Below are 25,186 nucleotides of genomic sequence, written 5' to 3'. Positions count from 1 at the left end.
CTCACACATATATTTATTAGCCATTTGAATTTTTTCCTTTTATGTGTTGCCTGTCTGTATCCTTAAACATGTGTGGCTTGTCTGGCTCTTTACTGTACTCCGTGTGAAGAGCTCTGATCCTGTGATCTAAATGAGTTACACTTTTAAAAAAAATTGGTGGTATAAAGGTTCAGCTAAATGATGAAGAACTTAGGCAATGAGGGATTTGGACTCACTGTAGGTAGAGGAAAATGACAGGGATGATAAGGGAAAGAAGAGAAATGAATGAATTAGAAGAAATTATGTATGAGAAGTCTGAGCAAATGAAGGCTTTGAGGACCTGACCTTGAGGGCACCGGAGACTAGAACTTGAGGGGGGCCATTCTGCCATGGTCCAGCCAAGAGACCGGAGAAGCTCAGAATGGGCTCCGTGTAGAGAACTTGACCTTAGCCTATCCGAGGTGAAACCAGGAAGAGAAGACTTTTTAGGGGACCCTCATAGGGAAAGTTCTAGCTAAAACTAGACAGAACTGGGGCACTTTAGAAGATCTGTTCCCTGAGCTAGCTAAATATTAAGAATATATTATGCCTCGTGTTTGCCAGGCCTTACCTGATGTGGTGCTGGAGTAATACAAAAACTATAAAAACAGACCTCACACTGGGAAGGAAGAGGATGGCATCAGCCATACTAGAAGTCTGCTGCCTAACTCAGTCGCTATTCAGGAAGCTCTAATACAGTAGTAGGAAGAGTGAGGATCCTTGCCCACAGCCAGTCAGAGTGGGACAGGTATTCTGGGGCTCAGGAGGGGAAAGGGGTCCAAGATGACACAGGGACCAAGTGATATAGTACATTAAAAATTACCTTTCTTGCAAAATTATAGCTTATTGCTGTGCATACCTGACGTATTATTGGTGATGTCCCCTCATCTGGAAGTGTGTATGTTGTAGCTGTGTGTAAGACAATTCCGTGGCTCCTTTGCCTAGCACCCTCTCAGGCATCTTAGGTGGTTTTTTCTTAGTTATGTCATCATTCATAGTTTTTTTGGACTCAGGACTGGTCGTTGTTTACTGCTAAGAAAGAGGAGAAAGGGCTGTCCCTGAGATTCCCCAGACCTTCAGAGATGGCATTAACAGGGGCCTGGCCTTTTGTTGGAGTGGATGCATGGTGAACTTACAGAGAAGGGGGCACTCGAGAGCTGGCCCTGTGTGGTGAGGCCGTGTACCCCATTGGGCTGAGTCGTCCAGCTCCATGTTGACCTAATCTTTCTTCCTCTTGGGCTCTTCGCCATCTGCAAATGACATGGGTAGGGGCATGTCCCTGACTTCGGGGAGGTGACATTAGGTTCCCTTTCTTTCCCTCTCTTTCCAGGTACCAAGGTCTCCTGATGAAATGTGTTCTGCCCCACTGGGCTCCAGGGGCAGTGTCTGGTGCTGTTGATGCCCTTGTTCGAACTTTCCAGAATGGATAGTCCCCCAAAGCTGACTGGAGAGACCCTCATCGTCCACCACATCCCCCTGGTGCACTGCCAAGTCCCAGACAGGCAGTGCTGTGGAGGGGGAGGTGGAGGTAGCGGGAGCACAAGACCCAACCCCTTCTGCCCACCGGAGCTGGGCATCACCCAGCCTGATCAGGACCTCGGACAAGCCGACTCTCTGCTGTACAGCAGCCTGCAGTCTGCTCCAGGGGGCTCTACACGGTCTGCTGATAGTGCCAAGAGCAGGGGTCGGGATGGAAGAGGCCCCGGGGCCCCTAAACGACACAACCCCTTCTTGCTGCAGGCAGGCGTGGCCGAGCCAGGACTTGGTGACCTATATGAGGATAGCATCAGTGACAGTGCCACCCAGCAGTCCTTCCACCTGCACGGGGCTGGCCAGCCCACCTTCCATCTCTCCTCTTTCCAGCTGCCACCGCCTGGCCCCAGAGTGGGCAGGCCATGGGGGGCAGCGCGTAGTCGAGCCGGAGTGGTGGAAGGGCAAGAACAGGAGCCAGTGACCGTCTTGGATGCCCCGCACGGCAGCACTGGCCGCTGCTGCCGGCCAGAGCCGGAAGCTGAGACCATGGAGCTGGATGAGTGTGGGGGGCCCGGCGGGAGTGGCAGTGGGGGTGGAGCCAGTGACACCTCTGGCTTCTCCTTCGACCAGGAATGGAAGCTCAGTTCCGATGAATCCCCAAGGAACCCCAGATGCTCAGGCTCAGGCACCCAGCACTGCCGCTGCAGTAGCACCTCCAGTCAGTCCGAGGCGGCTGACCAGTCCATGGGATATGTGAGCGACTCCTCCTGCAACAGCTCAGACGGCGTGCTGGTCACCTTCAGCACCCTCTACAACAAAATGCACGGCAACTCCCGTGCCAACCTCAACTCTGCCCCGCAGTCCTGCAGCGACTCTTCCTTCTACAGCCACTCGGACCCTGGCGCCTTCTACCTGGACCTGCAGCCCTCCCCAGCTGAGTCGAAGATGTCTTGTGAGTCCCACCACCCTGACAGCGGAGGAAGGGAAGGTGGCTATGGTTGTCCTCATGCCTCATCTCCTGAGCTTGATGCCAACTGCAACTCCTACCGCCCACACTGTGAGCCCTGCCCAGCTGTGGCTGACCTCACAGCCTGCTTCCAGAGCCAGGCCCGTCTTGTTGTGGCCACACAGAATTACTATAAACTTGTCACCTGTGACCTGTCCTCCCAGTCCTCCCCAAGCCCAGCTGGCTCTTCTGTCACCAGCTGCTCGGAGGAACACACCAAGATCAGTCCTGCCCCTGGCCCTGGCCCAGACCCTGGCCCCAGCCAGCCCTCTGAGTATTACTTGTTCCAGAAGCCAGAAGTCCAGCCAGAGGAACAAGAAGCAGTGGGCTCTGAAGCAGAAGCGGAGGCTCCCATGGGCCGCACTGTGATTGAGGGGCAAGTGTACACCAACACTTCACCCCCCAACCTCAGCACTGGACGTCAGCGCTCTCGAAGCTACGACCGCAGCCTAGAGCGCAGCCCTCCTGTCCGCTTGGGCTCTCTGGAACGCATGTTGAGTTGCCCAGTGCGCCTCAGTGAGGGCCCCACTGCCATTACTGGGCCTGGTTCCCCACCTCGGCGGGTCACCTCCTTTGCCGAACTTGCCAAGGGCCGGAAGAAAGCTGCAGGCTCTGGCTCCCCTCCACTGCGAGCAAGCACTGGGGACTCCTCTCAGGAGTTTTCACTCATCCAAGAAGCCCAGCAAGACAGGGTGGGCCCCCCAGATGAGGGCACTCACTGTAGCCATAGCCTCCCACCCATGCCCTTGGGGCCAGGCATGGACCTGGTTGGCCCAGAGCCCTGGTCTACCCAGGTCTGTCAGGGCCCCCAGTCCAGTGAGATGCCACCTGCTGGCCTCAGAGCTGCTGGGCAGGGGCCCCTGGCCCAGCTGATGGATCCAGGGCCTGTTCTCCCAGGGAGCCCAGCCAACAGCCATACCCAGAGGGACGCAAGAGCTAAAGCTGACGGTAAGAAGCCTAGTGGCTGGAGAGTAGCAGGTTGTATGCATGGCCTCCTATCAGTAATAGGTCCTGCCAACCACCCCACCTCTACCACTAGAGGTTTCTCAGCCCAGACCCATCATCTTTCCAGTCCAGAGCATGTCCTCCAGTTATAATAGGGGATGGAGGATAGGGAATCAAGCATACACCAAGGAGATGAAATCAGCAACTGAGAGATCGATGTATTGGGATAGCAGGTACTCAGAAGATTGTGATTCTAAGCCCAGGTGACTGGAAAGATGATGATACATGGGTAGAGACTGCAAACACAGATTTACTGGGAAAGCAATAAGGCCTGAGCTCCATTTTGGACATCAAGGAATTTGCTGTGTTTAAGAGAAATGTCAAATAGACAAACCACACTGGGTGTCAGTAAGTTCATTCTGTGGTCAGTGATTGTAGCCACTCTTCAAAGAACCTGAGACCTGACACTTAACCTTTGAGCCTCCCAGGCCAGCTCTTCCCTGTTTATTTCATTTCGCTTAAGTGATTATTTTATAAAGGCTCTGTGTTGAGTGGGTGCTGGCGATAGACGAGAGGGACAATATCTGTCCTCGAGGAATTCTGATGAAGGATGGAAACAGAATAGGAAGCACAATTAAACTGTAGAGGTGGCAGTTGTACGGCACTGGCCTTTGAGAGGAGCACCTAAACAGAGCAGAATGTCAGAGAAGGAGAGCTAACACAGTGTACATTTAAGCACAGTCTAGAAAAATGTTAGAGGAGTAGGCTTTGTGGAGACTTGTAAAAAGAACATTGTAGGCTCGTACAATAGTCTGTACAAAACCGCAAAGGCACAGAGTATCTTGATGCTTTCCAGAAACTGCAAATAATTTACTATAGCCATTGTAGAACATGGATGGAACCATTAAAGGATTTTAATTAGGGAAATTGCATTTTTTGGTTTGTAACGGGCTTGTTTTGATTTGCATTTTAGAAAGATCACAGGTTGTTTGAATGGAAGGTAGATTAGAAATGCGCTAGGTCAGGAGACCACCATGATCAGAGTCATTGGAATAAAAATAGTAGTTGAAGCTATGACTGGGTGAGAACATCCAGGGAGAATGTGTAGAGTTATAAAGGGAACAAGGGACAGAGCCCTGGGGATACAGTGATTGAAGGGTGAGCAGAGCAGTCCTCAACGGAAACTGAGAAAAATCAGCCAAGAAAATAGAGGAGAAACCAAGAGAGAGTGAAGTCATAGGAACCAAAGAAGGAGAAAGTTTCAAAAAGAGATTCAACAAATGAGTTCTGAAAACAAATCACTAGGATGAAGGCTGAAAATCCCCAAAGCAGCATTTGGGAGTGATGAGGGCAGAAGGCAGAGCTCAGAGGGTTTGGAAGGAAAGGGGCGATAAAGCAGAGGAGAGATCGATTACGGGGGAATTTGCTGCCTGTGGCCGTAGGGCTTCCCTGGTGGCTCAGGCAGTAAAGAATCCGCCTGCAATACAGGGGACCTGGGTTCCATCCCTGGGTCAGGATGACACCCTGGAGAAGGAAATGGCAACCCACTCCAGTATTCTTGCCTGGAGAATTCCATGGACAGAAGAGCCTAAAGAGTCCGACAGACTGAGTGACTGACACTTTCACTTTCAGCCTTAGGTTGGTCCTTTGGCTTCTCAAAGGGGTTGCTGCTGCTGCTGCTGCTGCTAAGTTGCTTCAGTCGTGTCCGACTCTGTGCGACCCCAGAGACAGCAGCCCACCAGGCTCCCCCGTCCCTGGGATTCTCCAGGCAAGAACACGAGTGGGTTGCCATTTCCTTCTCCAATGCATGAAAGTGAAACGTGAAAGTGAAGTCGCTCAGTCGTGTCCGACTCTGCGACCCCATGGACGGCAGCCCACCAGGCTCCTCCATCCATGGGATTTTCCAGGCAAGAGTACTGGAGTGGGGTGCCATTGCCTTCTCCACTCAAAGGGGTTAAAACCCATAAATGGTGTTATACGTGCTGTTTGGGAGATGGCAGTATATCAGATGACTTCAGGCTCCTAAACACACATGGAGGAACTGCCCCAGAAATGCAAGAAGGTCTCTAGGGCAGAGGGGGCTCAGAAATGGCAGGGATTAGCCAGAGTCTTCTGAACCCACCCTCTTCTCAGACTGCAGTGCCTGCTGGGTATATCTGGGCCCAGACAGTACTTGGCTGGCACTCTGAGGACAAGGTCAGTCCTGATCAGATATGGGAGGAGAGGCTTTAAAAGTGTTTTTGCTATCAGATAAGACTTTTCATAATAATATAAGACTTTTGTTCCATAAATCTCCAGTGACCTATCATAGGGCTTTTCTTTTTGTTCTGCACAACTTTTTTGTTTTCAATAAAAAAATGATGAATTCATGAATGACAAAAGAAGTGAGATCTCTTTGAGATTCTGAGCAGCAGAATCTAGATTTTGAAAGGATTTTGTCTAGTCTGGAAAAAAACGTTTTGTTCTTTCAAGGACCAATATGAACTTTGATATGTAAGTGCTCTTCTTGATTTGGGATATTTATTAATAATTGATTGCAAACTCAGAATGAGTCAGCAGTTAGGAAGGTATTCTAAAAAGTTAAAATGGCTGGATTCATTTGTAGACTCCAGAAGGGAGGAGTTGATAGTCCCCTCCGCTCCTGTGAACCTTAGGGCCCACCTGGGCTTCTGGGCGCTCCATTTTAAGAGGGCACTGAGGGACTGGGGCTCTGTTGCCTGCAACATGGACTTGAGTGAATTCGATCTCTATCTCCAGTGTTTCTAAGGGCTGTCTCAAAGAACAGGAGAAACCTTGTCCCCTGTACTCCCAGAGGGTAGAAATAACACCCGCTCCCCACTGGAGTCACCCCTCCCCCTTCCCCAGTCTTCCTCCTCTGCCTCAAACCTACCCTGAGAACTCAGCAGGGAGGATTTTTAAAAGAGTAGGAATAGATAGTCTAATTCAAACGTACTCCGTATAGCATGTACAGTAAGGCTGAGGTTGGGAGGGCCTAATCTGACAGCCAGGGTCAGCTCAGGCTTGAAATTTGATATTTAAATAAGTGGAGAGGATGAAGGCATTCCCAGCCAGAAAAGCAATGGGAAAGGGGTGGTGGGAAGAGCCGTGTCAATGGGGAGGGTAGCGCATTTGCCACAGGTGTGGCCACCAACTTGCCTGAGATTAGACTTTGTTCTATGGGCTGCAGAGCCACAGGAAATAGAACTGGTGTTCTAGGAAGTGAGCTGGTCCGTGTAAGATTTGGATGCAGCGAGACCATACTGAACCAAGGGTGACAGTGAGGATTCATTCATGTCTTTTATTCAGTACCTACCTTATACCAAGGTCTATTCTAGGCACTGGAGATATAGCAGGGAACAATTTAAAAATCCCTGCTTTTCCAGAACCCTAATAGGGAGTAATGGACAATAAACAAATAAGATAATTTCTGACAGTGAGAAATGGCTGAAAAGGAAATACAACAGGGTGTTGAGAGCATGACTTGCCCGAGGTACTGGGGCAATCAGAGAAGGTCTTGAGGAGAAGGTGGTGCTTGAGTTGATGCCTAGCTGATTTCAGGCAGAAGGAACACAAGACCCCAAGATGTTAATGAACTTGACATGTTTAAGGACCGAAGAAGGTATGACTGGAGCATAGTGAGCAAGGGAGATTGACAAGGGCTGTTCGCTAAGCCCTGACTGCGACTGGCAGGAGAGTATAGTCTGAAAATGTCTCCTGAGAGTGGTTCTGAAACACCTGCCTTATGGGGTTGTGGTCCCCATCCCCTTAAGACTCGCCGAAGTAAATAAATGTGGAAAGACAAGGAGCAGGAAAACCCAGCCTGATACCATTTCCTGTGTGGTGCGATGTGGCAGAGAGAACATTAGTCCCAAAGCCAAACTCTGACTTAGGCAGAATTCTAGCTGTGTCACTTCCTAGTTGTGTGACCTTGGGCAAACGACTTAATCTCTAAATTTCCAATACCCAGGTCTTTTAACAATGGATACTAATTCCTGCTTCAGAGCTGTTGAACCCAGGGTGCCAGTGAGCCACACCCAGGGTTTCAGGTGATTGGGTGGTTATAGCGCCACCTTGTGTTTATTCGGGTGTTGACAGTGCGCGGTGTTTAATTAGAAGCACAGCCCATACGCAAAGACTTTGCCTCTGTGCGGTGCTGTGGAGTGTTGTGTTTAGTTCTGAGACACATGTTTTGTGGGACACTGACTAGAAGATTGGCTGAAAGAACAGGAGAGGACCAACCTTGGGAAACACGCCTCTGTGTGGAGGGAGCAGATATGGACTCTGGGGTTCCAATGCTAGGATCAGTGAAAGAGTATGATTGGGGTAGATTGGGTGACAGGAAGCTGATTCTGGCAGCAAGTAAAGAAATATTTTATTATGGTTAGATCTGATCAAGAATGAAATATGTGGGCTGTAGTTGAGGAGGGGATGATGGGTGAAAGCTTGAAGTAAATTAACATCTTGACACTGAAAGTATGTGACTGACTCCAGGCCTTTAGACCTTAGATACAGAGGAGAAGGAAACAGTGACCCACTCCAGTATTCTTGCCTGGAGAATCCCAATGGACAGAGGAGCCTGGCGGGCTACAGTCCTTGGGGGTCACAAAGACTCGGACATGACTAAGTGACTGACGCTTTCACTTTCACAAAGAAAATGGTGGTTCTGTCATTGGCATAAATGGAAATCATCAGGAGAATGAATGAGGTATTTTAAATAGCAAATTTTAATTGGAAACAGAAACCTAAAGCAGAATGATCTAGAGATCAAGAGAAAGGTTGAGGCTAAAGCCATGGGTTCAGAAGTCACCTATATGACTGTCTGAATAGAACAATGCAGGGAAGAAAGTGTAAAGGCAAATATAAGAAATGAGCCTTAAGATGCACCCACATCTGAAGTCAAGAAAAAGAAGAGAGGGCTGAACAGCCAAGAGACAAGTCAATGTTATGAAAACACCAGGAGAAGATGGAAGAAGCAGTGGCACATTCCACAGTCAATTACCCCTACCCTACTCAGCTCCTCCAGCCCAGGTCCTGCCCCTCTCTTACTCTCCCTGGTGAGCATCATCTCCTGACTGCTTCTTTGCTTCCTCTCATGTGATTTCAGTGTTTGATTCCTTCTCCATCCCTGTTGCCACAGGGGGTGGTGCTGAGAGCCGACCGGTCCTTCGCTACAGCAAGGAGCAGAGGCCAACCACGCTGCCCATCCAGCCGTTCGTGTTCCAGCACCACTTCCCCAAGCAGCTGGCCAAGGCCCGGGCCCTGCACAGCCTTTCCCAGCTCTACAGCCTCTCGGGCTGCAACCGTGCACCGCAGCCTGCCCCCGCAGCTGCCCCCGCTGCTCAAGGCCCAGGCCCAGCTCCTTCAGGGGAGCCACAGGTGCCCACCCACAGGGGTGCCAGGAAAGCCAGGCCTGAGCCAGAGACCTCGCGGCCGTCGCCCCTGGGCAGCTACTCCCCCATCCGGAGTACTGGCCCCTTTGGGCCCAGCACCGACTCTTCGGCCTCCACTTCGTGCTCCCCTCTCCCAGAGCAGGCCACAGCCACAGAAAGCCCACCTCCATGGGGCCTTTCCTGTCCTCCTGCTGTCCGGCCTGCTGTCTCCCAGCAGCCGCAGAAGGAGGATCCGAAGATACTGACCTTGGCTGAGTACCGGCTCCATGGGACAGGAAGTTTGCCTCCTCTGGGCTCCTGGAGATCTAGCCTCAGCCGAGCGGAGAGCCTGGTCCGGGGAGGTGGCGAGGGCAGCATGGCTTCCAGGCCCAGTAATGGTATGAAGCTCACTGCCCATCCCCCTTTCCTACCCTAGGCAGTCTACCTCCCCTTTGAATGATTTCCTATACTCCACATGGGGTCACAGGTTACAGTTTGCCCATCTGTAGCTAATATCCCAACCCTGGGTTTTATACAGGCCCACTGGGTGGGTATGAAATGCTGTCTTTTAACTATTTCCTGTCTCTTCTGCTAATCTCTCCTGATTTCAGCCAACCATCTATCCCCTCAAGCACTCAAGTGGCGAGAATACAGGAGGAAGAACCCTCTAGGACCCCCTGGTTTGTCAGGGAGCCTAGACCGAAGGCCACAGGATGCTCGGCTGGCCCGAAGGAACCCCATCTTTGAGTTCCCCGGCTCCCTCGGTGCTGCTGGCCATCTGAACTGCCGGCTGAATGGTGTGTGGGCCAGGTCCCCAGAAAACCCAGGGCAGGCTCTGCTACAGCCGGGAGGGAAGGGGTCAGTCCCAAAAGAACACATCTCAGAGGACATGAGGCACAGAATTGAGCTGCCACTCAGGGAGACAGTTGCTTGGGATTGATTTTTCTCTTCTTTCCAGGTCAAGTAGTGAAGCCGTTACCACTAACCTGCCCTGACTTCCAAGACCCTTTCTCCTTGACTGAGAAGCCCCCCGCTGAATTTTGCCTGTCCCCAGATGGCAGCTCAGAGGCTGTATCCATTGATGTGCTTCAGAAAAAAGGTGAATATCATTCCTAGCTCAAGACTGAAAATCTGCTGCTACTACCTTTTTATGCCTGTGGCCCAACTATCTAGCCCTTCAGAATATTTCCCTGTCTTAGAACTCCAAGTGCTGGGAGGGCATTAGCACAAGCTAATTTGGGGCAAGAGGCAGAAGTCTGTACTATGGATCATGAGTATCTGCAAGTGAACAACAGTCATTTATCAGATGCTTAAGACTCAGTCTCCCTTCTCTTCCCTCAGGGAGCTATGTGTAGGGAGGGAGACTCCTGTGTGCTATACCAGGGGAGCTCAAGTGCTACAGGACAAGGTGGCTTGGATAAGCCTGATCATAACATCTAATCTGATAAGGACTGACAGAAAACCAGTCTATTTAGCAGAGCCATTTAAATGAGATGATAAGGAGAAGATTGAGCATAACTGTGGGCTGAAGAGAAGGAGCTTGTGAAAGGGAGAAAGATGAAGCTGAAGTCCCTTGCAGAGGCAGAGCAGAGGACTCAGAGCATCGAGAGGGAAGAACCTTAGGCAAGAAGGGGAATGGCCACCTTCCTCCAAGATGGAAAGGGAGTAAGGGAGGGCAGGTAGGAAGGAGGATAGATGTGATGTCTTTTGGATGGAGAGGGAAGTTGAATTCATTACCAGTGGCCTCTGTTCTCTGAGTGAAGTAGAACCAAGGGCTTGAGAAGAGGGATAAAGATTTGGCATGGCAACCTGAGGGCATAGCAGAGGGTGCTGCAAGGCACACATCAAAGAAGTGCCCTTCCCAGGCCCTAGGTGAACAGCTTTGGACTTTCTCCAACAGCAGCCAATAGCCTGGTTTCTCAAAGTGGAGAGGATGGAGAGTTAGACTGATCCAGGCTTGAAGTAAAAGGGCAAGGAAGTGAGTACTTTGAGTGTCTTAATGGAATCATTGGGGTGGGTCTTGGCAGAGAGGTTAAAACAGGAAGGACTTGAGAACTGAGCAAAACCAGGAAGAAGCCAAGGCCTGTGGTACCTATGCAGGGACAGAGAGAGAGAGAGAGAGAGAGAGAGAGAGAGAGAGAGAGAGTGTGTGTGTGTGTGTGTGTGTGTGTGTGTGTATGTGTGTGTGTGGGCCCTCCCCGCTGAGGGCCCACTCCCAGCCAGCTTGCTTGGGGACTCACTTAGGGACCTGGTGCATCAAATTCTCACTTGCAGGGCTGGTGAAAGCTGTCAACACTGCTGTGGACCTCATTGTGGCCCATTTTGGCACAAGCCGGGATCCCGGAGTCAAGGTAGGCGAGAGACTGGAGAGCTGAGCTCCGTCCTGCTGACCGTCACCTATCCTGTGCTGCCCCCGTCCCTTGCTCTCCTGCCCCCAGAACTCAGAGCTGGGTCCTCAGGGACGGGGACCACAAGAGAAGTACTGTAAGGACTAAGGCAGTCAGAAAGGACCCAGGTTGCAGGTAATTCCCTGTACTTCCCTGCTGCATCCACAGGCAAAGCTGGGGAACAGTTCTGTGAGCCCCAATGTGGGCCACCTGGTTCTGAAGTACCTGTGCCCTGCGGTGCGGGCTTTGTTGGAGGACGGACTCAAGTCTTTTGTGCTGGACGTCATCATTGGGCAACGTAAGAACACACCGTGGAGTGTGGTGGAGGCCTCCACACAGCTAGGTCAGTGCTGGTGGCAAGGGAAGAAGCCCAAACTGAATTTTCAGGGTTCCAAAGATGGTGACCTCCAACTCTGGCTTCCTCCCAGGCCCATCCACCAAGGTTTTGCATGGCCTGTACAACAAAGTCAGCCAGTTCCCAGAGCTCACCAGTCACACCATGCGCTTCAACGCCTTCATCCTCGGCCTGCTCAAGTGAGTGTGTGGAAATCTGCAGCCCACCAGCCCCCTCCCCTGGGCCCCAGCACCTCTGAAGAGCCAGCGCCCTAGACTGAGTCAGAAAGGGTGAATCTGCAGGATCTGTGGCCAGGCTCAGGCCCACTTTCTCCCCACCTTGCTACAGCCTCTCTTAGTGGGTCACAGGCTTCCCACCAGACCCATGACTCTGATCACCAATACAGGCTTCTGCTTTTATAAATCTGTAATCTGGCTCATTTGGAAATTAATCTGGTTCTCAGTCTCCATGGGTATTGTAACCCTGAATCTCTCAGTTCCAGCAGTGCTTCTGAGTCCTGCTTGACCCAGTCCACCTGGGCACGTATATCATAGTATCCTTCTTTCTCGAGTATGAGCCAGGGTCATCCCCTCTGGCCCTGAGCTGCCCTGTCCTCTCATCAGTAGCTGCCCTGACTTCTTCAGTCATGGGCAAGTCAACTCCATTCTAAGAAGTGATTGGCTTGTGAATCACCCCCGCCTGCATCCCCTCTGAGTTTCTAGAACCATGTAACGTGAAACTAGCCCTGACATAGAAGGGAGATGTTCACCTGTACTTCTGCTGTATGTCTGACCCCCCGTATCTGTCTCCTTTGTACCTCACGGTCTGGCTATAGCCGCACAAGACTCAACTCTTCACCTCTCTCCCTGCAGCATCCGGTCCCTGGAGTTCTGGTTTAATCACCTCTATAACCACGAAGGTAACACTCAGAACCCTGCTCTGTCTTGCCAACTCAATACAGGCCAGTCCTAGGAGGATCAAAAGGGGGCGGTGGCACTGCTGTCTTTGCAGAATCTAGAGGTGGGGAGGAGAACCACACAAGCTTTCATCTTGAGGCTTGGGCTTCTACCCGAGTCCTTTCCCAGCCTCTGCTATGTTAGAGCCTGGGAGCCAGGAGGATACTCAGGCAATCTGGAAGTCAGGGTGGCGAGGAGCTTCTCCTCTGAACTCGAGGTTGCTGCTTAAGCTGATGGAGCGTGTGCACCGCACAACTTCCAGAGGCATTGTTCACACCACAGTGCAGCTCAGTGCGCAGTACACAGCCTGCCCAGCAGTATGCGATGGCTCTGCCCAGCTTGCCTTTCCCAGGCCCACCCCAGGCCAGGCTCTGCTTCTCTATGTGGCTCAGTCCCTCTCTCTTTCTCCCCCAGATATCATCCAGACCCACTACCAGCCGTGGGGCTTTCTGAATGCAGCGCATACAGTGTGCCCTGGCCTCTTCGAGGAGCTGCTGCTGCTGCTCCAACCCTTGGCCCTCCTGCCCTTCAGCCTAGACCTGCTGTTCCAACACCGGCTGCTGCAGAGTGGCCAGCAGCAGCGGCAGCACAAGGAATTGCTGCGAGTGTCCCAAGACCTGCTATTGTCCGCCCACTCGACCCTGCAGCTGGCCCGCTCCCGCGGCCAGGACGGCCCCGGAGATGTGGACAGGGCGGCCCCTGGGGAGCGGGTGAAGGGTGTGGGTGCCCCAGAAGGTGGAGAAGAGGAGGAGGAAGAGGGGGAGACAGAGGCGGCCGGGAGCTCAGGGCGCAGCAGGTGGGCCCGAAGTGGGCAGGCTGGCTGGTGGTACCAGCTCATGCAGAGCTCCCAGGTCTACATCGACGGCTCCAGCGAGGGCTCTAGGTTCCCCCGAGGTAGCAGCACTGGTAGCAGCAGCGAGAAAAAGAAAGGGGCAGGAGGCGTGGGGCCACCCCCCCGAGAGGGAGTCGTGGAGGGAGCGGAGGCCTGCCCTGCCCCTGAGGAGACCCTCGGCCGGGAGAGGGGCTGGCCTTTCTGGATGGGGAGCCCCCCTGATTCTGTACTGGCGGAGCTGAGGCGGAGCCGGGAGAGGGAGGGGTCTGCTGCCCCCACAGCCGAAAATGAGGAAGGATCATCTGAACCTTCACCAGGGGGCATCAAGTGGGGACACCTCTTTGGGTCCCGGAAGGCTCAGCGGGAGGCCCGACCCACAAATAGGTAAGAGGTGGCCCCTGGTGGGGACTAGGGAGTGGAGAGCCTGCTCTAAAACTGGCACAGATGGAGCCAGAGCCCTGGCCACTGTCCCCTAGGCTGCCCTCGGACTGGCTCAGCCTGGACAAGTCTGTGTTCCAGCTCGTGGCGCAAACAGTGGGTGCCCGCCGGGAGCCAGAGCCCAAGGACGGTCTGCAGGAGCCACCCTCTCCAGGCCTGCCTTCCAAGCCTCCATGGTGAGACGGGGAGACCGGAGGGTTGAGGGGCTGAGGCTGGCTCGGGATGGGCTTTCTCTGACCTCCATTTGTTGTCTCCCCAGTGAGGTGAAGGCGCTGTGCCACCATCTGGCCACAGGCCCTGGACAGCTGAGCTTCCGCAAGGGAGACACCCTGCGGGTGCTGGGGCCAGCCGGGGCGGACTGGCTGCGCTGCAGCCGCGGCTCAGACACCGGCCTGGTGCCCCTGGCCTACGTGACTCTGACCCCAACTCCAAGTCCAAGCCCTGGAAGCAGCCAGAACTGAGGCCCTGTGCATGCTGGCGGCCTCAGGGACCCTCACAGCCCCCAGGCTCATTGCCTAAGAGCGCTTCCCAAGCCGTCTGGCCTGGTTACACAGAGTAGACCGAGAGCTGGGGGCCACATATCCCTGTGCTCAGTATTAATTACTCCCCATTACCTGTCCCAGTGACCTCGTCAGGACCTTCCCCCAGGAGAGGAGGGAAGGGATGCAGCACTGGGCTGCCAGAGTCTCCCCAGCCAATCTGGCCAGTCCTCCCATGGGTGCAGACAGGTACTTCCCTGTGGAGGGAGGTGACCAGAAGGCCCACTTGCAGGGTTCCCTCAGCCAGGTGGTTAGGAGGTTATGTGACAGTATTGGGGCCAGTTCCCTAAGCCCCCAGCTGTAAATAGGCTGTGGCCAGTGCCTGGCGGTCAAGGAGGGAGGAGGAGCCCAGGCTTCTGTTTATGTATTTATTTATTTATTTATTACACCTATTAATAAAAAAGGTGCTCGGCCTCCAAACTGTTCTCTCTTTGTGCTTCCTCCTGCCAACCTGCCTTTCTTCTTTCCAAAAGGATGGCTGGGATAGGATGACAAGGGAAGAGAGAACTTAAATGCCAGGTACCTACACCAGGAGCTGCTTCTGGAGGGCGCTGAGAGCCAGAGCATCCTGGGTGAGATGCCCATACGTGCGGCCGAACTGGAACTTATACCCTGTGTGGCCGAAAGAGTCTGTCATCTGTAGCCAGAGGCACAGAAAAGTTATTTCTCAGCCAGTTACCCAGAAGTTATCCTCCAAACTCTGGTCCTCACTCCCCACTAGGAGCTATGTCAGTTCCTTTTCTGCCAGTGATAAAGCCAAACCTCATGATCCAAGGACCCCTCCCTGTATCTACTAGTTCCCATCCCCCAAACCACCTCCATCTATCACTCACTCACACTCACACACACATACACATACACACAAATATCCCAGTCCCCAAAGCCTCCCTCCTGGGCCATCCTCACCTGGGACATAGCCCCCGTATTTAGGTAAAAGGCCCAGGCGCTGAGGGTAGGTCCGGGACAGTGCGGGGAGATGCTTAGGATCCTTCTGGGACCTGCCCGGTGACTTCATCTTTCCAAACTCCTGCAGCGCCTGGTTGCTGAGCACAGGAAAGCTGGAGCCGAAGAGGAAGCGAGCACGGGGCACATAACCAGTGAAGCCTGGGGGGCGGGAACACTCAGTCGGTACCTTCTGGGCACATCCCCAAGCCTTTGGTCATTGCCCACATCCTCTCACCTGACATGAAGAACTTGCGAGGGTCTCTGTCATCCATGGAATAAGGCGAAGCCTTGTGAGGAGATTGATAGAGGAGAAACGGCAAACAAATTCAGCCCCTGGGTTATGGGGCTCCCAGGGAAGTGGGGCTAGTGGTCTGGCCCTGTACCCACAGCCAGCCTACACATGGCCACTACAGGCCTGGCCACACAGAGGTAGGGGCTCCCCGCTCCCACCACTGGATTCTGCCTCATCCTTCTCCATCTCACTTGTTCCGCCTCCTGCCCCAGCTCCGGCTCCTTTTCTGCCTCCAGCTCTGCCCCCAGCTTTGGCTCTTGGTCTTTCTCCACGTCTTTTTCTCCCTTGGCCTCTTTGGGCAGCTCCTGACTCCCCTGTCCTCCGCTCCACTGAGTAAAACCATTCAGAGCCTCAGCCCAGACCTGGCTGCAGTTCTTGGCAAAGATGAACTGTGCCTGTGGCACAAAACCTAGGTGGGCAGGGGACAAAGGAGATGCATTAGAGCGTGGGGCCCGTGTTCTGGGATGGGGGACCCTGTTCATACCCGTATCCGAACCTGTGTACCCGGGGACCATGCTGGAGCTGAGCCTTTCGTGTCCACGCCTGACAGGCAGGCTTCTCCTGCGAGGCTTGGGGGATCTTGGAGGCCGAATGGGAGGCAGAAGTGTGCGGTGGGCGGGGGGCCAGGCGAGGCCAGGAGAGCCGCGAAGTAGCTGCCCAGTCATCTCTCCGTAGGTCTGGCCCATGCTGAACCGAAGTAGTGGGCAGTGTCCAGTGTACCTGCAGCACAAGTCTCACCTGCTCACCTCCAGAGTCCCCCTGCCTCACCATCCCCAGACAGAGGAGCAGAGACCGCTGAGGCCCTGATCATTGCTGGACTCTGCTGTGTGTATATTTGGAGCAGGCATTTCTTAGTTCTCTGTCTGGGTTTTCAACCTTCCCCTCGGCTGTTACCCTGTTGCCATGGAGAGTACAACACAAAGCTTCACAGCAGGCCTGGTTCCTACTATTCCTTTGCTTTTCCTTTTCCATCCAACATCATAGATAACCCATCCATAAGTCCCCCATACCACAATGTCCACTTGGTCCCCAAGGCCGAGGTGGCACAACTCTATATCCTTATTACCCCTCCTCCCAGAAGCAAACGGGTATGCTCTTACCCTGGGATATAATGAGGGTTCTGGGGGTTCAGTCCTGGTATGAAGGTGCTGGCCATAGCCATGGGGACCCTGGCAGTTCCTTTTGTTTCTCCTTGAGCTCAGCCTCTGGGCTGTGTGTACTGACGGTGTCCAGGGCTGGGAGGCTGAGCCAGCGGCAGGAGGCGGGGCTCAGAGGGGAGAGGGGGGCGGGCCCTGGTGTGATGACGGCCAGGGCCAAGACCAGCAGACCAGGAGAGCAGAGGCTCGCTGGTCTGTCTGCTTCTGAACAAATGCAGTCCTGCCACCTGGGGGCAGGGAGAAGGCTGAGTACAGACAGCCTCCCCGCTGCAGGACGGAAGGAAGCCCTCGAGTGGGAGGCAGGGGAGCAAAACCTGATAGATCCATTGCGCCATTCCTAAGCCCCTCTCTGAGCACCTCTCTGAGGAGATGTGGATTCTCCTCTCTCTCAGTCTTGGTTGAAGGTGATTTCCTAGGAAAGCCCAGAGGGGAGGTGATAGGGGATAAAGGAACCAAAAGACCTCTAAGCAGTGACATTTAGTACCTCTGAAGCCTATCCTCATTTATAAAATGCAGGTACTACTACTCACCCTGCCACTGTTGCGAGCCTCAGATTAATGTATACAAACGTGCTTTGTAACAATAAAAACCATGAAGCCAGAGTGGTGGGGTAGGGGAAAGGGCATGGGTGTGAGGTCAGGCAGCCATGAGCTCCTAATAGTTAGCGGCCTTTAACTGTAAGCATGTGGCTCCCTCTGAACCTAAAATCCCTAAACTCTTAACAGGAAAGCTAAAATAGTCTAGCCTACCAAGATGCTGTTAAGAATACAGTCAGTCACCGCAGCACTGTTGACAATAGCCAGGACATGGAAGCAACCTAGATGTCCATCAGCAGATGAATGGATAAGAAAGCTGTGGTACACACACACGATGGAATATTACTCAGCCATAAAAAAGAATGCATTTGAATCAGTTCTAATGAGGTGGATGAAACTGGAGTCTATTATACAGAGTAAAGTCAGTCAGAAAGAAAAATACTGATACAGTGTACTAACACATATATATGGAATTCAGAAAGATGGTAATGATGACCCTATGAGAGAGCAAAAGACACAGATGTAAAGAACAGTCTTTTGGACTCTGGGAGAAGGTGAAGGTGGGATGATTTGAGAGAATAGCACTGAAACATGTATATTATCATATGTGAAATAGATCGCCAGTCCAGGTTTGATGCATGAGACAGGGTGCTCAGGGTTGGTGCACTGGGATGACCCTGAGGGATGGGATGGGGAGGGAAGTGGGAGGGGGGCTCAGGTTGGGGAACACATGTACACCCGTGGCTGATTCATGTCAATGTATGGTAAAAACCACTACAATGTTGTAAAGTAATTAGCCTCCAATTAAATTAATTTTTAAAAAAAGAACACAGATAGTGTGTGTGAAAAGACTTACCCCATCACCTGGCACACAGCTTCTAAAACTTAATTTCTTTTCCAACTGTTTAGTATTATCTCTAAATTTCTAATACAAAGGGGAGATCAGTGAATGGTTAGTAAATTCAGTGGATACAGGTTTCCTCAATGTGGGAGTTCAGGGGAAGGAGATATGAAGGTAATGTTAAAACTAGGAGGCAAATTAGAATTTGTTACCAAAACCATTCAGATTCTAAGAGAAGTACAGACCAAGAAAAAGGGATCTGGGGGATGCTACCTTTCCAGAAGGCAGAACCTCTGCCCTCCTCCCCTCCCCGCCCCCACTGCCAGTGCCAGGGCTGACGAAGCACGTGTCACTGACTTCTTCGGCTTGCACAAGAGCACTGGGCACCAAAGAATAAATTTCACGTTCTTCACTGTTCTGCCAAGGACAACCTTGGTATGTGTCATGAGAGCTAGAATTGTAGGGGGCGTGGCTCACCGGAAGTATGCTGGAGTGAGGGAGGGAGCTGAAGGCAGAGCCTAGAATAGCAGAAGTATGTCAAGGCTAACAACCTGGATTCTGTAACAGACACTGTTGGTTGCACACTTCATACCTATTCCCTATCCCCATCTCCCTTCTTCCTAACAGGACTTCAATTTTGTTCTGCCAAGCAGTCAGGAGCTTCAGGGAAGCTCAGAACCAGCCATAGGAATGAGTCTTGGGAGTCTTGATTAGTCTAAGCCCATCATAGTGGTCCCATTTCCCTTGCCAATGACTGGTTAGGTTTGGGCTTGTGGCAATCTGAACAATATGAGGGCAAGTCTGCTGGGATGAAGGAAGGTCCTAGGGAAAGTTTCTTTGCTCTTAAAAAAGATGCACAACAAATTAGAGAAAGAGAGATGGACAAAAAGGAATGTCTTTTCCTGCCTTGAGAAATTCTGTGAATATGATGTTGGAACTTTGGCAGGAATCATAAATCTTGCGGAAAGCTAAGCTAACCTCCAGATAAAGCCTTAATCCATCCAGGGTGGATGGTAGAATAGAAAGGCCTAGATCCTTGATGGTAATGTAGAGTCTCAGAATTAACCATCCTTCTTATGAAGTGATTTCATTATTGTTAAGGCCACTTCCAACTTCTCTTTCACTTAGAGTCAAAGGTATCATAATATAAAACAAAACGAAAACACTAGTTCAAATCCTAGTCACTAGAGATACAGACCCTGGCTAAATTCATTTCATCAGACCCCAGTATTCTCATCTATAAAATGGTAAGCTAATGTTACTACCTCATTGAGTAGGATAAGGTAGCTGAATCATGCATAATGAAAAAGAATCAGCAAAAGAGCCCCAGAAGGAACCAATAAAATAGGAGAATGAAAAAACTAAAGGAAGGGGAATTCCCTGGTGGTCCAGTGATTAGGATTCTGAGCTCTCACTGCTAAGGGCTTGGGTTCTACCCCTGGTTGAGGGGCTAAGATCATGCAAGTGCACCCCCGAACCCCACAAAAAAAAAAGAAACTAAATGAAGAAAGTAATTCAAGATGGGATAATGGTATTATGGTTACATAGAAAATTACCTCAGAAGATAACACTAATGAAGTGTCATAATGCCTGCAATGTACTTTCAAATGGTACAATAAAAAAATCATACTAAATAGTACAGTATAACCATACTATATCAAATACCACACCATACAATTTTTTATCAGAGAGAGACAGAACAAACATAACAAAATAACAATTGTTGAATTGAGCTGAGGGTATACAGTTATTCAGACTTCCCTGGTGGCTCAGCGGTAAAGAATCCACTTGCAATGCAGAAGTTGCTGGAGACGCAGGTTTGATCCCTGGGTTGGGAAGGTCCCCTGGAGGAGGGTATGGCAACACACTCCAGTATTCTTGACCGAAGAATCCCCATGGACAGAGGAACCTGGCAGGCTACAGTCCATGGGGTAGAAAAGAGTCAGACACGACCGAAGCAACTTAGCATGCACATACAGATGTTCACTGTGTATTCCTTCAGCTTTTCTGCATGTTTGGAATTTTTTCAAAATAAAGAGATAGTGGAAGAGACTATTTTAAAAGGAATAGGATATGAATATATCCATTTAACTGCTCTTCCTAAGGTCACACAAAAATTACCCATATTGAGGTTTCTAAATACCATTTCCAATGAAAAGGAATCATGAATCATTGGAAAAAATAACTGATAGCAGCTCCAGTCTAGCAATTCACAAAATGAGACTAAAACATTTTATTATATCAAAGAGCAAGAAACCTTAAGAGTCATGTCAAAAGGACTCAGAAGCCAACTTGAATGTGTCCAGTGGCCAAAATAGGACAGTTTAAAAATCAAAAACATTTTTTAATTGCCAGTGATTAAGACACATCATATATGTATTAAATTATGAGTTTATGATGATTCAAAAAAAAACACCTCATTGGGCACTGTTGGAGGATGCTAGAGAACCAACTCACTACTTTAAAAGCTGGTAAAATAAAAGGGAAACAAGCTTTTTTATTTTTATTTTTTGCCTTTCCCATATGAATATGTCTCTGAGTAACAAGTAGTTTAATGAGGAAAAGTTCTCAATCAGGAACAATTTTGCCCCCAGGGGGACAATGTCTAAATGACATTTTAGTCATCACAACTGGAGGAACTGCTACTGACATTCAGTGGGTCGAGGACAGGGATGCTGCTAAACATCCCTACAGTGCACCAGGACAGCCTCCTACTATAAAGAATCTCTACAGTCCAAAATGTCAATAACAGCAATTTTCCTCCAATTAAAAAATAAACTAATTATTAAAAATATCAATAGTGCCACGTTTGAGAAACCCATCACAAAGACCACCACTGTATCTGTGTGTCTGCTCAGTCACTCAGTCAAATCTGTCTCTTTGGGACCCCATGGACTGTAGCCCGCCAGGCTCCTCTGTCCTTGGGATTCTCCAGGCACGAATACTAGAGTGGGTTGCAATGCCCTCCTCCAGGGGATCTTCCCAATCCAGAGATCAAACCCAGGTCTCCCACATTGCAGGCAATTCTTTACCATCCGAGCCACTAGGGAAGTCCAACATTGTATATACATCATGATAAAAGTGTTAAAACCACCTACAAATTAGTTTTGCCAAAATAATAAAATATAAATCTAATTGTCTCTACACCTTTACTGGAAATACAGGGGACTGAAGAACATGCTAAAAGCTTAGCAAAATTCAGATTCTGAGAAACTCAATAAGGACAAATGACCCGGTTTCTTGGAAAAAAATGGAGGAGGGGAGATAATGGATGGAGTTAAAGGTTTAAGAGACATCAGCCTCAAAGTATGGACCTTATTTAGATTTTGATTCAAATTAACAATTTGGGGAACTTCCCTGGTGGTCCAGTGGCTAAGACTCTGCACTCCCAATGCAGGGGGCCCAAGTTTGATTCCTAATCAAGGAACTAGATTCCACATGCTGCAACTAAAGACACGGCACACCTCAATGAAGACTGAAGATCCTGAGTGCCACAACCAAGACCTGGCACAGCCAAATAAATAAATATTTTTTTAATTATTTTTAAAAAACTAAATTAATTCAATGAGGAAAATATGAAAAGCTAGATACTTGATGGTATTAAGTAATTTTTTTTTAAGTATGACATAGTACTGTGATTTTGTTTTAAAGAAGAATCCTTATCTTTTAGAGGTAACACACTGAAATATTTATTGATTAAAAGACAATGTCAGAAATATGCACCAAATAACTAGGTGGGGGAGAAAAGCAGTAGTATAGATAAAACAAGATTGTCCATGAACTGATTACTGGAGAATCACTGGCATAGAAGATACAAAAAAGCAGATATTTTCACTTCTACCCAGTCATTTATGGCAACAGTATAACTGAGGCATGGGTAAGTGATTTTGAACAATGTTTCGCCAACAAAATGGTCTTACCCAAGGTAAATAAGGGTTCATTGTTCTATTCCTTCTTTTTTTTCACATTTGAATTTTCCACCTTAAAAAGTTTGAAAAATGACAACAAAAGGATCTTCTAGCAGCCCAATTCAAGGAACATTTCAAGCTCATCTTAGCACACCTCTCTGCACTATTTAATACTGTTCATTATTCCACTTTTCCTAAACTCTCCATTCCTTGGATTCCACTTGCCACTATTTGTTATATCATTGGCAGCGAAAAGTATTCAGATATTTAGATGAATACACAGATATAGTGCTAGTTCAGTCACAGACTAGAGTTTCACATTATAATGTAAATATATGTCAGCTCTATTCTAAACAGCTTTATTATGACTTTAATTAAATAAAAAAGGCAAAATGTGTTTGTGTATACCCTATGTGTACTTCTTAAAATAGGTAAAGGTCCTGACCCTTTTATACAGAAGTTTGAAACTGAAGGTGGCTCAGATGGTAAAGAATTCGCCTGCAGTATGGGAGACCTGGGTTCGATTCCTAGGTTGGGAAGATCCCCTGGAGAAAAGGAACAGCTACCCACTCCAGTATTCTGGCCTGAAGAATTCTCTGGGCAGAGGATCCTGGCAGGCTAAAGTCCATGGGGTCGCAAGGCAACTTTCAGTTTCACTTGAATTTGAAATTACATTATAAACACTTATACTTTATTCTAAATAAAGAATTTTATGCACCCTCAAAAGAATTATCTTCCTATATTTCAGCATGTTTCTTCTGTTTCCTTCACAGACTTCTCTTCGTCCACCTACACTTTATTACTATTGGTGTTCCCTAGCAGTCCATTATCAGCCTACATCTCCCTCCCTACTGGGATAATGGCATCCCCATTCATAGTTTTCTTTTCCATCACATGACCCCTTTGTTTATGACAATTACCTACCGCCCCCCAACCTGTCCTCCTCCTGTATTCTTTATCTCAGTTGATAGTCATCTAAGCAAGAAACTTTAAAATTATCCTGGATGATGCTCTTTCCCTCCCCAGGACTGACTGACTTTGGATACTAGTCTGTCAGCAAGTTTTCCCATTCTAGCTGAAGGTTTCTTCCTCCCCTTTTCTATTATCCCCATCCTAGTTCAGTCCCTCATCCTCTCCTCAATGAAGCATCATCAGCTCCTCCTTGTTAATCAGTCTTCCTGCCTCCATACAACCACCACAATAATCTGTCTAAATGGGCAACCTGGCTCCTCTGATTGGAATTACTATTACCAACTACGCATATTCTCAGACTTGGGTAAAGGGTCAGACGCGAGTAGATTAAAATATTATATTGTTTAAACAAAAGGAAGCATAAATTCCTAGTGTTTATTGGGCTTCCCTGGTGGCTCAGACGGTAAAGAAGTTGCTTGTAATGCTGAGACCGGGGTTCCATCCCTGGGTTGGGAAAATCCCCTTAAGGAGGGAATGGCAATCCGCTCCAGTATTCTTGCCTGGAGAATTCCATGGACAGAGGAGCCTGCGGGGCAGGCTACAGTCATGGGATTGCAAAGAGTGGGACACGACTGAGTGACACACTTTCACTTTTCACAGATCTTAACTACAGAAAGCAAACTTACAAATGAAATAGGTTAGATGTTAACATTTAACGTGACAAATGAGCTTGTTTTGCTGAGACAAAATTGCCTCTGGAGGAATGAATATGATGCATATGGCCTGTCTATACTGGCAGTGGAAGGGCTGTGAATCACTCTGGCTCTTTCTCCCACTTTGTGCGAAAACTTCCCTTGTACCGAGACAGCATCTGACCTTCTTTCGATCCTCCTGCACCGTTTATAATTTAAGGCTGCTTTATTCTTTTCTCATTGGCTCTTAACAACTAAGTAGTACGAGGCTCTCACTCCATAAACATGGGATAAGACTCTGTTAGAAGGTAGTCACCCACACGGATGCCGACTGTGCAATTAATTAATTTTCTTTTTAGCTTACCACAGAAATAAAAATAGTACTTTAGAGTTTCTGAAAAGAATTCAGACTTGCTCCCTCAAGCTCTGTCGCAGACTGTTTCGCCCCAGGCCGGCAGCCTCCGCTCCTACCGGACTCCACTCCGCCGCTAGGTGGCAAGCGGCTCACCGACGCCCATCACCACTCTTCCCAGACCTGTCACCGGGAACGTGTGACGTCACCCAACCCCGGCGATGATTGGTTATACCGCCGATGACAGTGGGGAGGAGCCAGCTGAGAAGAGAAGCGTTGGGTACGGCGAGCGCACCGGGTCCTGGAACGGTGCGTGCGCACTCGAGACCTCGCGCCGCTCTAGAGGCCGGTGGCAGAACTTCCTGCCGCCTGAACCGGCAGACCCGATTCCTACGTACTGGGGGCGGTACCTGTCTAGAGGGGTCACACTGATAAGGGCCACACTGAGGGGAGGAGTCACGTTGAGAGGCGGGGTCACAATGGCTGGTGGAGTCACTCTGAGAGGTGGGGTCTCTCTGGGCAGAAGGAACACACAAAGGAGGGTTGTCACACTGAGGGGTTCTGGTACACACTAACAGTGGAAACAGTTTCAGACTTTATTTTGGGGGGCTCTAAAATCACTGAAGATGGTGACTGCAGCCACGAAATTAAAAGACGCCTACTCCTTGGAAGAAAAGTTATGACCAACCTAGATAGTATATTCAAAAGCAGAGACATTACTTTGCAGACTAAGGTCCGTCTAGTCAAGGCTATGGTTTTTCCAGTGGTCATGTATGGATGTGAGAGTTGGACTGTGAAGAAGGCTGAGCGCTGAAGAACTGATGCTTTTGAATTGTGGTGTTGGAGAAGACTCTTGAGAGTCCCTTGGACTGCAAGGAGATCCAACCAGTCCATTCTGAAGGAGATCAGCCCTGGGATTTCTTTGGAAGGAATGATGCTAAAGCTGAAACTCCAGTGCTTTGGCCACCTCATGCGAAGAGTTGACTCATTGGAAAAGACTCTGATTTTGGGAGGGATTGGGGCAGGAGGAGAAGGGGACGACAGAGGATGAGATGGCTGGATGGCATCACTGACTCGATGGACGTGAGTCTGAGTGAACTCCGGAAGTTGGTGATGGACGGGGAGGCCTGGCGTGCTGCAATTCATGGGGTCGCAAACAGTCGGACACGACTGAGCGACTGAACTGAACTGAACTGATGTTGGTTGGCAGTGTCATACTGAGAGGTGTCACTGAGAGAGGTCTCCGAAGGAAAG

The 25,186-nt window shown here is 49.9% G+C and overlaps 2 protein-coding genes and 1 long non-coding RNA gene across 12 annotated transcripts in view; 1 reads left to right on the top strand and 2 right to left on the bottom strand.

Moving 5' to 3' along the window:
* RUSC2 (RUN and SH3 domain containing 2) overlaps positions 1-14,717 on the top strand; it is a 63,307-nt gene extending 48,590 nt beyond the window's left edge. For 3 of the 9 annotated variants that reach the window (XM_069576187.1, XM_069576186.1, XM_069576189.1), the window contains exons 2-12: positions 1,349-3,445; positions 8,547-9,209; positions 9,423-9,608; positions 9,770-9,910; positions 11,086-11,162; positions 11,367-11,541; positions 11,627-11,732; positions 12,405-12,451; positions 12,903-13,704; positions 13,797-13,934; positions 14,018-14,717. In XM_069576187.1, coding sequence (XP_069432288.1) covers positions 1,417-3,445; positions 8,547-9,209; positions 9,423-9,608; positions 9,770-9,910; positions 11,086-11,162; positions 11,367-11,541; positions 11,627-11,732; positions 12,405-12,451; positions 12,903-13,704; positions 13,797-13,934; positions 14,018-14,219 — 4,566 coding nt within the window. In that variant the 5' untranslated portion in view covers positions 1,349-1,416 and the 3' untranslated portion in view covers positions 14,220-14,717. Of the gene's footprint in view, positions 1-1,348; positions 3,446-7,872; positions 8,497-8,546; positions 9,210-9,422; positions 9,609-9,769; positions 9,911-11,085; positions 11,163-11,366; positions 11,542-11,626; positions 11,733-12,404; positions 12,452-12,902; positions 13,705-13,796; positions 13,935-14,017 lie in introns of those variants that run through there. The other 6 variants (XM_069576193.1, XM_069576195.1, XM_069576194.1 and 3 more) reach the window with 3 other exon arrangements.
* On the bottom strand, positions 14,652-16,798 carry CIMIP2B (ciliary microtubule inner protein 2B). 2 transcript variants are annotated; one of them, XM_069576242.1, is made up of 6 exons: positions 16,635-16,798; positions 16,031-16,254; positions 15,726-15,943; positions 15,478-15,529; positions 15,204-15,401; positions 14,652-14,909 (listed from the first exon to the last, which is right to left on the bottom strand). In XM_069576242.1, exons 1-6 carry the CDS (start codon positions 16,694-16,696, stop codon positions 14,821-14,823), a joined length of 843 nt encoding a protein of 280 aa, XP_069432343.1. In that variant the 5' UTR covers positions 16,697-16,798; the 3' UTR covers positions 14,652-14,820. The 2 variants fall into 2 exon arrangements, with proteins under 2 accessions (XP_069432343.1, XP_069432341.1); XM_069576240.1 differs by having other exon boundaries at positions 15,726-16,254.
* Positions 16,799-18,106: 1,308 nt separating this feature from the next.
* Positions 18,107-24,117, bottom strand: LOC138433491 (uncharacterized). Its single transcript, XR_011254329.1, has 2 exons — positions 23,945-24,117; positions 18,107-19,985 (listed from the first exon to the last, which is right to left on the bottom strand). It is a non-coding gene; the product is annotated as an uncharacterized lncRNA (long non-coding RNA).
* Positions 24,118-25,186: the final 1,069 nt, after the last annotated feature.

The sequence above is a fragment of the Ovis canadensis genome, chromosome 2 (genome assembly GCF_042477335.2).
Source record: "Ovis canadensis isolate MfBH-ARS-UI-01 breed Bighorn chromosome 2, ARS-UI_OviCan_v2, whole genome shotgun sequence".
In the NCBI taxonomy this organism is placed as follows: domain Eukaryota; kingdom Metazoa; phylum Chordata; class Mammalia; order Artiodactyla; family Bovidae; genus Ovis; species Ovis canadensis.
This window is presented reverse-complemented; position numbering and strand designations above follow the sequence as displayed.

Bases quoted from the DNA above. Each gene is read 5' to 3' on its own strand.
- CIMIP2B (XM_069576240.1), bottom strand. From the start codon at position 16,696: ATGGCTATGGCCAGCACCTTCATACCAGGACTGAACCCCCAGAACCCT. The intron at 16,255-16,634 runs GTAAGAGCATAC...CTTGTGCTGCAG, and splicing joins AACCCTCATTATATCCCAGG to GTACACTGGACACTGCCCAC. The intron at 15,402-15,477 runs GTGAGAGGATGT...CCCGCCCCCCAG, and splicing joins TCGCAAGTTCTTCATGTCAG to GCTTCACTGGTTATGTGCCC.